Source organism: Engraulis encrasicolus, chromosome 10 (genome assembly GCF_034702125.1).
Source record: "Engraulis encrasicolus isolate BLACKSEA-1 chromosome 10, IST_EnEncr_1.0, whole genome shotgun sequence".
NCBI classification, from domain to species: Eukaryota; Metazoa; Chordata; class Actinopteri; order Clupeiformes; family Engraulidae; genus Engraulis; species Engraulis encrasicolus.
Window position 1 is genome coordinate 25,766,172 of NC_085866.1, and position 14,830 is coordinate 25,781,001.

At 42.2% G+C, this 14,830-nt stretch overlaps 1 protein-coding gene across 2 annotated transcripts in view; it reads left to right on the forward strand.

The window, feature by feature from the left end:
• sema3bl (sema domain, immunoglobulin domain (Ig), short basic domain, secreted, (semaphorin) 3bl) overlaps positions 1–14,830 on the forward strand; it is a 92,443-nt gene that overhangs the window by 13,902 nt on the left and 63,711 nt on the right. The window contains exon 1 of one of the 2 annotated variants that reach the window (XM_063208486.1): positions 10,749–10,858. The exons of the other annotated variant lie outside the window; for it this stretch is intronic. Within the exon in view, the coding sequence (XP_063064556.1) occupies positions 10,754–10,858 (105 nt within the window). The 5' untranslated portion in view covers positions 10,749–10,753. Of the gene's footprint in view, positions 1–10,748; positions 10,859–14,830 lie in introns of those variants that run through there. 2 annotated transcript variants of the gene reach the window in all.

Consider the following 14,830-nt stretch of genomic DNA (forward strand, 5'->3'; position numbering starts at 1 on the left):
TACAGTTAAATACGAGGCTTATGATTCAGGAACGGACACACACACCCAGACACACAGGGATTAGCCTACACAGGTGGGTGTATTTTGACATTCTGTTATGCTTATCAGTGATTAGCTGGTCTTTCATAGGCATTTCCGGTAACACTTTATTTTAGGGATACATCTATTAGCACTAATACATACAATGTTAATGCCTGCATAATTAACTTGTAAGGTGTAACCGGGCTTTCCTTTAAGAAAGTGAATTACAATTAAAATAATTAACAACGATACTAGGACCTGGATCAGAAGATCTAAGTAAGAGAGAGGAGCGAGTGTTAAGTAAGGGTTAACGTTCGGCGAGAAGGTCGCTACCGTGGAATAGCAGCACGACAGAGAGAATCTTTGGACCGACTCGCCGAAAGTTAACCCGCTTATTATATGGATATACTTAAATGATTCACACATGGCGGGCCTATTTAGGCCTATTTAATGTTAAGTCTATTATAGTTTTTAATGTCAAAAGATTGTTGCTGCGCAAAACAAAACAGTGCCGTTGTGGAACACCGCTAGGCAACAGCTAGGTAGCCAGGACAACAGGTGTTGTCTATCACAGCAGCTGATTAGAGTCTTGTTGAAAAGTCGCTTTAGCAGTGAAAAGTCTTGTTGCCATTGACAGCGGTCTGTTATAGACCAACCCGTCCGTTATCGAAAAATAACAGACGTGCGAACGTTGGGGGGCCCCGTTGAAATGAATGGAGCATTCGACCGATGACGTCACACCATATAATAAGCAACAATAATGAGTCAGACAAGATAAATCCTTTTTGAGTGAAAACTTGTATATTGTTTACAAATGTTAGAAGTGTACAAAACCCCAAATAAAATAAAACAGTGTGCACACTTAAAATAAACAATGGTCCATGTGGCCTTAAACAAAATAAAAATGGTAAAAAAGTGGAAAAGGGAGGGGGGGAAGTTCCTTGGTAGGGTACTTAAGGGTATCTGTGGTCGCTCTGGGAAAGGCTCTGGGAAAGGCTCGCCATCAAGTGCCCTTGACCAGGTGAAGTCCTGGCCCAGTCGTCTTCTTTTCGATCCGTCCAAAAAACCTGACCTGATAGGTCACATTCATCCATACATACATTTCAATTAGTACAATGTACAATTAATCTAAGATGCATCATATTATCTAAATTATCTAATTGTCATACTGGGATGGCAAATCACATATCTTCTTCAATCTTCTCTAATCATTAAATTCAAGTGCATGAAAACAAGTCGTTCATGTGCAACACCTTTCTACAAAATGCAGGTAGCAATGGGTCCAATAAAACTACATTCAAAATGTCTCAACAATAAATACATACAACATAAAACATAAAATACACATTAGAATCTAAAGCTTAGAAGGGATCACTGTCAGAGACGTGCTTAATATCCTCTTACACTAATAGGCCTATTCATGTAAGAAGAAACTGCACTAAAAATTACCCTCTATTTACTTTAAAGGCCAACTTCCGATAAAACACAGTTTTACTCACTCCTTTTGAAGATCGGACGGTCACCCCAAGTTAAACTCACTTGCAAGGCTCTCATAGCGGTGCGTCACCTCGCCTGGCTGTGTTTCCCGGTGTTTCCCAATTGACATAAATAATGCAGAGAAACGAGCGAATCACGAAAGCCTTTCTGTGTTTCGTCACGTCGAAGGAAGGCGTTGGCCACAAAGGTTTATGTCGACCCATTTTTCTAAAAACATGTCGAGTAATTTTTTTCTGCTTGTTTTCAATACAAGCAACGTCTGGTGGCCCGAAATCTAGCTTAGCTTAGCTATCAGCTGGTTGCTACTCTCAGGTACACACACAGCACAAAGCCTCATCCTTAGAGCAAGCCCACTCTGGTTGCTCCGTGCCTGCAGCTCGCCTAGGGGTCGCTGTCGAAAGAGCACAGCCCTGAATGGAGTATGCACGCCTCCGTTGGCGCCCCTTTAGTGCAGTACCACCCGGGGAAGTGGTGACTCTGTTTCCCATTACATTCTCTCCAAGGACAGGAGGACTGAGCCAATCAGAGACGCATTTCCACGAGAGCTGGAAGAGTGAGCCAATCAGAGACGCATATCCACGAGAAACACGGAACACCCTCTCGTTTCTCCACAAGCCACCTTGCTGGCTTGCAAAAACGGCTTGAAACAAAGCAACCAGAACGTTTTTTAAAACAGGACCAACGCGTAACACATTCAATAACAATGGGGAACACAGCAATATTAATCAAATGACGTTGAGAGGCCATCTTTAAATTAAATACTGTGAATGGCTTCAATAAATTGCATAGTGCAATGAAACATTACATTCATAACAACAATGAAATTATCCTCTTATCTTAGTTAAATTGCCATTAAATAAATACGTAGTAATAAACTTCTCTTTATGTAGAACCCATCAGTAATAATAACTAGTGCATGTAAATAATAGTAACTACTGTAAGGCTAGTGTAACTAGTGTAAGGCTACTGATGGTAATCAGCATCAGTATCAGTAATGGGCTACTGATGGTTATAAATATCAATAATTAGTAATGGCTACTAATGGTTATCAGTATCAGTAGTCAGTATCAGTAATATCAGTTATCAGTATCTGTAATATCAGTTATCAGTATCAGTAATCAGTATCTGTAAAGATCGTGAAGATCGTAAACATATTCTTTTTCACCAGTGACGCTTACAACGTTAGCCTGGTCAGCACATTGGGAACGTTCGGGACAACCGTTATTCTTGTCGGGCATTGCTAACATTTCTGTGGCTAACCATTGATATAGTGCAGGAGATGGGACAAGGGCACTAAACGGCTAAACAGATGTTATTCCTCACCGTTGCTCCTAATGATGTGCTCAAGGGGATGAATCCGGTGAGTACAGAAAGACACAGCGGTGAATGGTGATGCCTGGCAGTTCTCGGGGGTTAGCCTGTTAGCAGAAATGAACGTTCGGGGCAACCGTTATTCTTGTCGGGCATTGCTAACATTTCTGTGGCTAATCCATTCACACAGTGCAGGAGATGAGAGGACAAGAGTTAAAACACAGTTATTCCTCACCGTCGCTCCTGAAGATGGTGATGTGTGATGAATACGATGGTGAAAAGTTGATGCCTCTGGTGGTTCTCGAGGGGTTAGCCTGTTAGCAGAATCAGTGCATCAGTGACGGAGATGGCGGTAAATATCAAGTGTTTCGTTTGTCACATAAAAGAGTTGTCTTACCGACGTGGCTGTCAGCTAACATGTGGCTCTTGTTGATGTTCTCACTGTCGTAAATCTTCCACACTGTCCGGTGATGCTCAAAGATGTTGATGTTGATAACGGTTGATAACGATGATGATAACGTTTTCAAACAGCAAGTGGCTGGCTCAGACGATGGTTGTCAAAGAGACTGAAACAATCCTTGTGCCTTGGTTTCATTCATCGGCTCGCGTTCTTAGGGCTTGCGTGACATCTGATTGGCTGCAGTAAATCTTGCGTGTATGTGTAGCTGTTGTCATATTTCATGGGGAATACTGATAGAACAGGGGTCACTCTGTTTCATGTATCTTGCATAGTATGTAGTGGATGCGAGTGGATGGTGTGTAGGTCGTGAACTGTGTTGTTTACACTGTGTACGTGAGTGCAGGCGCGGTTCTTGCATTGAGGCGTTGCTAGGCAACCGCCTTAGGCCCCCAGCTTAGTCTCCAGCTTTAGGGGCCCCCTCTGCCCCCCTTTGCAAATTTCACATGGGCCTATAGCTGGTAATTGGGCCCCTTTGGACAGTAATTCACAGATTAATGGTGATTTTCATAAATAATGAATTGTGCATGTTTAAATTGGAAACAAGAACAACACAATACATTACAAAAAAAATACAGATTCTGTGCACACCCTCTCTTTCGCGTTAAAATGGACTATTCCATCCTTGCGTGCCATGTGCACCAGGCGAGTTCCTAAACATTCACACAACCACGTCTTCAGATAGGCTAAGGAGGATAACTGTCAAGCGCCACACTCAACAAACTCTTCATGGTCAGTAGCCTAACATCAAGCGGAGCACAAAAAATAGGAAGGCACAAGACGTCTGCAGACAGCGTTTGCTATGTTCAGTGTTGTTAGACTAAATGCAGCGTCAAGAAACAATTAACACCCATAGAAGAAAACAACAGCCCTAACACCGGCAACCCCCTAATTTTTTTTGACAATGCTATGAAAAGTTGAGCAAGAAAGAAAAGCAGGCAAGAAAGCAACTCGCGCATTGATCGAGCGTGGAGTAGGTTAGCCTCGATAGCCTACTTGAAATAGACTTCTCAGGCGCGCGAGCAGGGAGAGTGAAGGCTGTGTTTCTGTTTATCTTGTGCACGCACGTCTTCAAAGGGTCTGTTCGGGCAACAGCTTGACAGAGAGCGCGTCTTTTGGTTTATGCAGTAAATGTGTCCTTGATTAGTTTTTGGAACTTAGGGTGTCTATAACGTCCACAAAGACAACGTGAAAACGCAAGCACCTACAAACCGCTGTTCTGTCAGAAAAGAGAGTGCACCTGTCGCCTACTCTGTCAACTTCCCACAGCGAGATTTAAAAGTCTACCATGAAATCCAACATAGCCTACAACATAGGCTATGAGAAGTGCAGGCAAGATGGCAACTCGCGCATTGAGCGCGGAATTTGCTACTTCGATTACATGCCACGGGCACGCGAGCGAGGGGAGCGTGAACTGTGTTTCTGTTTAACATGGCTGCACGCGTGTCTCTTCTCAATGGGTCTGTTCAGGCAGGCTTCGGTCAGGGCGACCGTTTGACAGAGAGCGCGCTTTTCGGTTTATTCAGTAAATATCTCCTTGATTAGTTTTGGAAAGTTGGAATGTCTAACATCCACGAAGACAATATCCACCTGAAAACGCCAAATGCCTGCAAACCGCTGTTCTGTCAGAAAAGAGTGCACCTGTCGCCTACTCTGTCTACTTCCCACAGCGACATTTAAAAGTGTCCCATGAAATCCAACATCCAACATATGAGAAGTGCAGGCAAGATGGCAACGCGCGCATTGAGCTCCGCGGAATTGGCTAGGCTGCTTCGATTAGATTTCACAGGCAGGCGAGCGGGGAGCATGAAGGCTTTGTTTCTGTTTAACCTGACTGGACGCGTGTCTCTTCAATGGGTCTGTTCAGGTAGGCTTGGGTCAAGGCGACCGCTTGACAGAGAGCGCACTTTTCGGTTTATTTAGTAAATATCTCCTTGATTAGTTTTTGAAAGTTGGGATGTCTGTAACATCCACGAAGACAATATCCACCTGAAAACGCCAAATACCTGCAAACCGTTCTGTCAGAAAACAGTGTCCACCTGTCGCTTATCCTAGCTACTGTCTACTCCCCAAAGCAGCATTTTAAACTCATCCATGAAATTCCAAACCAACGTCACTTCAAATGGGTGACAGGACGCATGGACATATGAAATAACACTTCAGTGAGGGGGGGAAATCACTCTGCTCTCATATCAAAGTGAAAGTGGGATTACAGAAAATTTCACATTTCAGTTTGTTCAATTTTTGCATGAAAAGTTGCAAATATTCATTGAAATCTGTCCTGAAAGGGTTGTAGCTCAAGATAGCCTGTTTTTTTGGTTTGTAATTATTTTTTTAATGGAAAATGTTGATTTTTAAAAAAAAATAGAAAAAGAGAGTTTATGTAAAAAAAAATGTGATATGAAATGTGCCGATGGGCCCCCTAGCTAAATTCGCCTTAGGCCCCCAAATTGCTAAGTCCGCCACTGCGTGAGTGAGTGTGTGTGTGTGTGTGTGTGTGTGTGTGTGTGTGTGTGTGTGTGTGTGTGTGTGTGTGTGTGTGTGTGTGTGTGTGTTCATGTCTTTTGAACTCCGGGTTTCAAAGGCATGTACTAAGCAAACGCTAAGACCTACTAGGTCCTTACTAAGGTTAAATTGGTAATAAATCCCTTATTGTGCATGAACAAGACATTTGCGAATACATGCCTAACAAATGTTTGATTTTGCTTTGTACATGCCTTACAAGTAACTTATACAGGCACATTGTATGTATAAGTGCTAATAGATGTATCCCTAAAATAAAGTGTTACCACATTTCCTTTAACAAGCTTAATCTTTGCTGGAGTTTCCTTTAACACTTTACTGGTATTTGGAGCTGGCGTCACAAGGTGATCTCTCTCTCTCTCTCTCTCTCTCTCTCTCTCTCTCTCTCTCTCTCTCTCTCTCTCTCTCTCTCTCTCTCTCTCTCTCTCTCTCTCTCTCTGTGTGTGAGAGAGAGAGATAAATAGAGAGAGAGCGAGACACACACACACACACACACAGAAAGAGAGACACAGAGAGAGAGAGAGAGAGAGAGAGAGAGAGAGAGAGAGAGAGAGAGAGAGAGAGATTGAGGACACATGTAGGGCACAGGCCTCTCCAAGTGCTGCTTCACGGTTTAGCTTTGTGTGGAAAGAGGATGTAATGGGTGACGTGACCACTAGGTGCAACATATACAACGAGCCTCCGGTCTGGTTATATGGGCAGGGGGCTCTCCTATTGACCACACACTCACACACACTCACACACACACTCACACACACACACACACACACACACACACACACACACACACACACACACACACACACACACACACACACACACACACACACACACACACACACACACACACATACTTACAACTCCCACACACAAACACTGTGACCACCCAAGTTTAAAAATAAGGCCCAAGTTTAAATATTGACACCCCCCACAAGTCTTTCAGCCAGAAAACAGACAGAGCTGAGACAGACTGATACATAAACACCCCCATCACCCCCTTCGCTTTTTTCATTCTCTCCTTTTCTTTTCCGTCACTTTTCTCTATCCCCCTCTCCTCCCCATTGTGGTGACAGGGGGTGATGAATGGAGGAGGAGGTTGGTGGGGTAAACAAATAAACACACACTCTGGGCTCTGGGTCAATGCTTCTGTCACCCTTGATGGTGCACTCATGTCTAATGGGTCAAGTCCTTCTCTTTAGCAGCTCAGACATGCGTGTGTGTGTGTGCATGCGTGCGTGCGTGCATGCGTTTTTGGGTGGGTGTGTATGTCTGTGTGTTTGGAGTGAAAATATAGGTGTATTATTGAAAAAATTGAGTATTTTTGTGAAAGGCACATAATTGCTCTGGCTTCTGTGTCATATTTTAACAGCAGTGCGGCAGATTAAGGCGGTTCCGTAGAGTTCCAATAGTAATTATTGTTCCTGGAGGAAGAAGTAGGTCGGGGGACAAGCAAACGCTAGCAATTCTGACCAATTATCGTTGGCACACACATAGTTCGCAAGTCCTATATGTAAAATAGTTAGATTGGCTTGGATTCTTTGGGTTGGGTTGTATTGGCAATAACACAAATGTCAAATGTATGTTGGCCTATCTGTCCTGGACAAACAACTTGGTCATTAACATAGGGGCAATAACTATTATTATAGTATATATAACAATTATCAAAGTGTGAAATGTATGCATAGATATACTGAATAAAATGGGAAATATAGGCCTAGTATGTGTTTAATGTACAAAGAGAGAGATGTTTTTAATGATATCATGAGTACCTATGCACGGATGAATGTCTGGAATGGACAGGAATGGAGGAGGTGAGTGGAAGAGTGTCTGTGTGTGTGTGTGTGTGTGTGTGTGTGTGTGTGTGTGTGTGTGTGTGTGTGTGTGTGTGTGTGTGTGTGTGTGTGTGTGTGTGTGTGTGTGTGTGTGTGTGTGTGTGTTTAAGAAGGGTGATAAAGCGGATTGTGGCAACTACGGGGGCATCTACATCCTATCCACCACAGGCAAAGTGCTGGCCCGTATTTTAGCCAACCGGCTGTTACCACTGTCAGAGGTGATCTTCCCAGAGTCGCAGTGTGGCGTCCGCCCCTCCAGAGGAACCTCCGACATAATATTTACAGCTCGTCAGCTGCAGGAGAAATGTCGAGAGCAACACCTACCCCTGTACATGGCATTCATCGACCTCACTAAGGCCTTTGATTCCGTCAACAGAACTGCCCTCTGGTGCATACTATCTAAGATTGGATGCCCAGACAAATATCTGAAGATCTTGCGCCTACTGCACGATGACATGACCGCAACTGTAGTTGGGAACAGTGGCTGTGAAACAGACCCTTTCAAAGTGGAGACAGGAGTCAAGCAGGGCTGCATTATTGCACCAACCCTCTTCTCCATTTTCATTGCCACCATCCTCCACCTCACCAGTCAAAGTCTACCTGAGGGTCTCAAGTTCGTATACAGGACAGACGGTGGGCTCTTTAACATCAACAGGTTCAGGGCAAAGACCAAGGTGCTCACATCCTCCATCATGGAACTCCAATATGCTGATGATAATGCCCTTGTGGCTCTGTCTGAAGAAGAACTCCAGAGCATCATGGACGCCTTTGCCAGAGCCTACCAACTCCTGGGACTTGATATTAACATCAAGAAGACTCAGATTCTGTACCAACCAGCTCCTGGCACATCCCCAAAGGTTCCAACCATCCATGTGGCCAACAACACCCTGGAAAATGTGGACCAATTCATGTATCTGGGTAGTCTTCTATCCACAAGATCTGACATTGATGCAGAAATCCACCACCGAATTGGGTGTGCCAGCGCAGCTTTTGCTAGGCTGAGGGACAGGGTATTTGAAAACCGTGATATCCTGACTAAAACAAAACTCATGGTCTATCGAGCCGTTATTCTTCCCACACTGCTCTACGGAGCTGACAGTTGGACTACTTACAGTAGACATCTGAAAGCCCTTGAGCAATATCACCAGCGATGCCTACGTAAGATCCTTAGGATCAGCTGGGAAGATAGACGCACCAATATCAGTGTCCTACAAGAAGCCAACATCCCAAGCATCACCTCAACTATTGCTAAGCACCAGCTACGATGGACAGGTCATGTGATACGCATGTCAGACAACCGCCTTCCAAAACGAATTTTGTATGGCCAACTAAAGGAAGGAAAGCGTACCCAAGGAGGGCAGAAGAAGCGGTACAAAGACATGATAAAAGTACATCTCAGAAAGTGTAGCTTCAATGTCAATAACTGGGAGGAGGCGGCCCTCCAAAGAGATGAGTGGAGAAGGTTGGTTCATGAGGGTACAGCACAACTAGAAGAGGACCTCCACCATGCTGCAGAAACAAAAAGGCAATTGAGGAAGGAGAGAACCACTGCCAAAATGAATCCTCACATCCCAACAACTATCTCTAGGACAACAATCTACATATGCCCCCACTGCAATAGAGACTGTGGATCAAGGATCGGCCTCAACCGTCATCTGACGACCCACAAATGACCAGACCCAACGTCAGGAGGACAATCATACTCGTTTCGAGTGATCGCCGATGATGATGATGATGTGTGTGTGTGTGTGTGTGTGTGTGTGTGTGTGTGTGTGTGTGTGTGTGTGTGTGTGTGTGTGTGTGTGTGTGTGTGTGTGTGTGTTTAATCAGTGCCCAGGCTACATAGTTCAAAGGTTATTTGATGTCAAGCTCCAGACGTTGCCCATACTAACAACCCCTTAGTAACAATGAGGAGTGGCAGGTGGTTACGCAGTGCAGAAGGCATAAACACGATGAGATTTACATTGCATAAACTTCTAACAACAAACAAACTATAGAAAAGCATGCTCAGCACAACATACAATGGCTTGTATATGGTTGACCTAGCAGCAGAAAAGCCATTCATTCATTTATTCACTTTGAAATTAAAGACGTGAAGTTCACCTTGGCTACTGCATTCCTCATACTTCATCTTGCCAAATGAACTCTTGGTCTCTCGCTCTCTAAGCTCTCTCTCTCTCTCTCTCTCTCTCTCTCTCTCTCTCTCTCTCTCTCTCTCTCTCTCTCTCTCTCCCTCTGAGAAGCCCTCTTCATTTCACAGAGCAGAAGCACTTGGCCTTAGCCCTATACTCCAATGTGAGGCTGGGGGAGCCTTGAAAGCCGAGAAACTCTCCTTAGGTCCCACCGACCGATACAATAGCATGGAAGGGGTTAGAACAGGTCAGTGGAGTACAGAGAGAGAGAGAGCCTCAATAGAAACTGTGTGTGTGTGTGTGTGTGAGAGAGAGAGTGAGCGAGAGAGAGAGAGAGAGAGAGAGAGAGAGAGAGAGAGAGAATGGATACAATATCAAATTCTGTGGAAAAGCAGAAGGAAAGCATTGTAGGAGAGGCCATTAGAAGTTAATTGCATATTGAAACAATTGATATTTAAATTAGGCCTAAATAAAAGGGTTATTTCAATACATTTTAAAACCTCGCATCAAGGGGTAAATATATGAATGAATATATGAATGAAACACACCCCTTTCTCCTCATTCGAGAGAGAGAGAGAGAGAGAGAGAGAGAGAGAGAGAGAGAGAGAGAGAGAGAGAGAGAGAGAGAGAGAGAGAGAGAGAGAGAGAACGCGTTCTACATCCACAACCAGCCAATAGCATACAACACGCAGTCAGTGAGCGTGCGGTCAGTGGAAGTTGGGTCCTCTGCTCCCTGGCTGCTCCTCTCGCGCTCTGAGATTTGGGAGAGTTCTCTGAGTGAGTTGGATAATTTCTGGCTACCTGAGACATCGACTGGATCAACTATTTCCCATACCACAAGAAAATTAGCCGTGTCTAACACGCTCAAATTATTCTAGGCTACTTATTGGAGGAGACGTTTCAGAACATAATCATTGAACGGTTTATTCTGTGTAACGAAAGCCAAGCCGCGGAAGCAAATAGGCGGTATTTTGATCACAATGATGGAGTCACCAACTGTCATGCGGCTGATATTGATGGCTCTGATGAGTTTAACGGCTTCCACCAACAAACTGAACGTCCCGCGCCTGCGACTCTCCTATAACGATATGGTGAACATTGGTAAAGTGGGACAACTGGTAAAGTGGGACAGTTAACATTTATCATCAATATCTTCATGTTGCTTTACTGTAGCCAATTAAATCTTTTGGATACATTCTCTCTAGCATGTAATGTTTAAAATATAATATTAAGTGTGGTTGTGGTGTCTTCCTGGGGGGCGTGATAACATTTAATTCAAAGGCTGAACCAAAACAACAACGATTTTGAAAATGACATAGCAATCTGAGGTCAATAATGTTAAGGGCCTAGCACTTTAAATATTAATGTTAGGCCTCAACAACTGTTTTCATATGAAAGGTGACTTCATTAAGTATCATCTTGTTAAAAATTCATTCATTTTTTAAATAAAATATTTTAATTAGGGGCACATTTTCCACTGTCCCACTTTACCAATTGCTATTGGTAAAGTGGGACAGGGCACATTTTTTATGGTGAAACAGCAAATAGTGTATTATATTTCAATAAAATGTTGCTTATAATTGCTTATTATAAGAAAATTACTAATGCAATATTGTATTAGTCTCTTTTTCAGTAGTAATATGCTTGCTGTATCAGGTTTATGGGTGCGTTGTATGTATACAGGTTAATGCAACAAAATATTCATATAAAGGTAACAAAATGTATGTAAACAAAAAAATTTGACACAAATGCACAAATAACAAACTTTAATATCCATGTCAATTGTGTAATAAATAAAATAAAATGTAAAAAGCAGCAATGTCCCACTCTACCAGTGGTCAGGAAGTTCATTCTGAACTTGGCCAGAACTGTTTAAAGCAAAATAATTTCTTCTGTGATGAAAATTTTGTTAAAGACACCCTAGATTTTGAAAATAACATAAAAGTTTGACATGTGATGTAATGGTATTTGCCTACAATGGCAGAGAACCTGAAATTTCAAAAATCGTCCCACTTTACCAATGTTCACCCTAAGTGTGTAATACATTGCTTCACGACTTTTGTTTCACTCTCATTACTGTCTTGATTTAACCACCATCCTTTAGACTCAATAATTAGTACCTGGCAGAGAGTCATTGTATCTCGCCAACTGAATTATTTAGGCCTACGTACTTCTTTTTAAAACTAAAATGTCAATGTGATATTTATCAGAGTGAGTGGGAAAGTCTTATCAGGTCACCGAGTGAAAAAGAAACCGTGATTGCGCAGTCCCGGGAAAGATTATGCACGAGGCTCGAGACACGCTGCTGCGTATAACGGACTTCACACATTTTGACAAACTGCCATTTGCCAAACTGCCACATCAGGTGTGCTAATTTTATTATCTTACAACACTACTATTGTTTTAAATTATGTAGGCTAATGGTTTAATTTTCGTTCAAGGCGGACTAGGCCTACTAGTTGATAATCTTCGTTTAAAAAAGTTCATGCTCTTTGCTTTTTGACTCATGGTGCCTCAGTTAGGCCTATGTAAAGAATGTTATTTTGGGACAACTTATAGTATAGGCCTACTTAAATACACTTAAAATATTATTAAGTAGAGCTTAAACACATTTTAAGTTGACTTTTTGTACTAAAATCAAACCAAGTGTAAAATCAAGTGTAGTCTAGGCCTACTTAATATACTAAAATCATACTTAACTTTAAGTAGCCTACATTTGAAATATACTTAGGCCTACTAAATCACTTTAAAATATGTTTAATGTGTACTTTAGCATGCCATTAAGTGTATTTTAAGTAGGCCTACTACAAATCTATTCCAAGGTCATAAGAAAGTATTTTAGTATGGTGCAGAAGTACATACTTAAGTTTTGTTATTTTGGGACAACTTATAGTATACTTAAATACACTTGAAATATGATTAAGTACCTCTTATGCACATTTTACGTTGACTTTTTTGTACTAAAATCAAACTTTGTACAAGTGTACTTAATATACTAAAATCATACTTAACTTTAAGTACATTTCAAATATATTTACTAATTCACTTTAAAATATGTTTAATGTGTATTTTAGCATGCGGTTTAGTGTATTTTAAGTATACTACAAATCTATTTCAAGGTCATAAGAAAGTAGGCTACTTTATAGCATGCTGCAGAAGTACATAGGCTACTTAAATTGTGTTATTTTGGGACAACTCATAGTATACTTAAATACACTTGAAATATGATTAAGTAGAGCTTAATCACATTTTAAGTTAACTTTTCGGTACTAAATTCAAACTTTGTACAAGTGCACTTAATGTGTACTAAAAACACACTTTACTTTAAGTAAATACTTACATTTCAAATCTATTTGCAAAAATCGCTTTAAGTAGGCTACATTTTAAGTGTAGTGACGTTAAATGTATTTTATGTACAGTATATCACGAAAGTGAGTACACCCCTCACAGTTTTTGCAGATGACCTCCCTTTTCATTTTGAGACGATTCGAGCAAACACAGCCCCTTCTCTACCGGATTTTAATCTGGGGTGTACTCACTTTAGTACATGTTCAAACATTAATGGCTGTATTTTGTTTTTTTTCTGTGAAACAAGTGAACAAGAAATTTAAGAAGTTAAATATGTTGCTAAAAGGTCACTAATCATTGTGTCAAAGTGAAATTTCTGTAATGCTTTCCTATGAAAAGATATACTCAAAAATCTCAAAAAACTGTGATGGGTGTATTCACTTTCGTGATATACTGTATACTACAAGTAGATTTTACTTTAAGTAGGCTACATTTCAAATATATTTACTGGTTATTTACTGGAGAGAGAGAGAGAGAGAGAGAGAGAGAGAGAGAGAGAGAGAGAGAGAGAGAGAGAGAGAGAGAGAAATCTCAATGCTTGATAGAACAATAGCCCGGAGACAGCCTCTTCCCTCTAAACTCTCTCTAAACTCTCTCTCTCTCTTTCTCTTTCTCTCTCTCTCTCTCTCTCTCTCTCTCTCTCTCTCTCTCTCTCTCTCTCTCTCTGTATGTGAGTGTGTGAGAGGGAAATACAAAGAGTGAGGCAGAGACCTTACAGGGCCTCCAAAACAGGAAAAACTTTAATTATCGTAATTTATCAATTAGTGGAGTAGGAGCCCACAGGGTCTGACCTGCACGTGCACACACACACACACACACACACACACACACACACACACACACACACACACACACACACACACACACACACACACACACACACACACACACACACACACGTACGCACACACACACACACACACACGTACGCACACACGCTCCGGGATGAATTTTAAATGGCAGCTGAGCTGGAGTAATGGAAATCTGGAGTAAAATGTGTGTTTGTAAAAGATAATTTTGGTGGAGTTGACTGTTTTGGCCAAACACTATGGGTACTGTACCCCCTTTCTCCTTTCACCTTTTCGTTCCTTGTTGCATCTGGCTCCAGTCTGTGCTGTTTCACGTGGGCAGCGGTTTTGATTTAGTTTGTTTTAGTTTAAATGAGAAAATTAATGAGTTTGTTTTTTCTAGTGGTAGCACAGATGTCTAGTTTGAGGTTTGCAAGTGGTCTGGTCCTATGCGTGTGTGTCAATCAGTCAGTGGCGCTGCGCTGAGCTGTGTGGCGCTGCGCTGAGCTGTGTGGCGCTGCGCTGCGCTGAGCTGTGCTGCGCTGCTTGGATTTTTGGGTGTTTCCCTGGCTGGATAAGAGCTCCCAGGCTCCTGGAACAATCTCACAACAAGAAAGAGGAGAAAAAACTGTTCTAAGTGAAAAGGCAGGCAAAGCATGCACACACACACACACACACACACACACACACACACACACACACACACACACACACACACACACACACACACACACACACACACACACACACACACACACACACAGGGTGGGGTAGTCAGAGGGGGGCAATAATTACCTATCCAACTATTCACAAAATTGGATATGAGCATGACAATAGCAACTGGACCCCCCCCCCCCTCCCTTGTGTGTGTGTTTGGTTTAAGATTGTGTAGTATCTTGAAGGAAAGTATCTGGAAAGTAG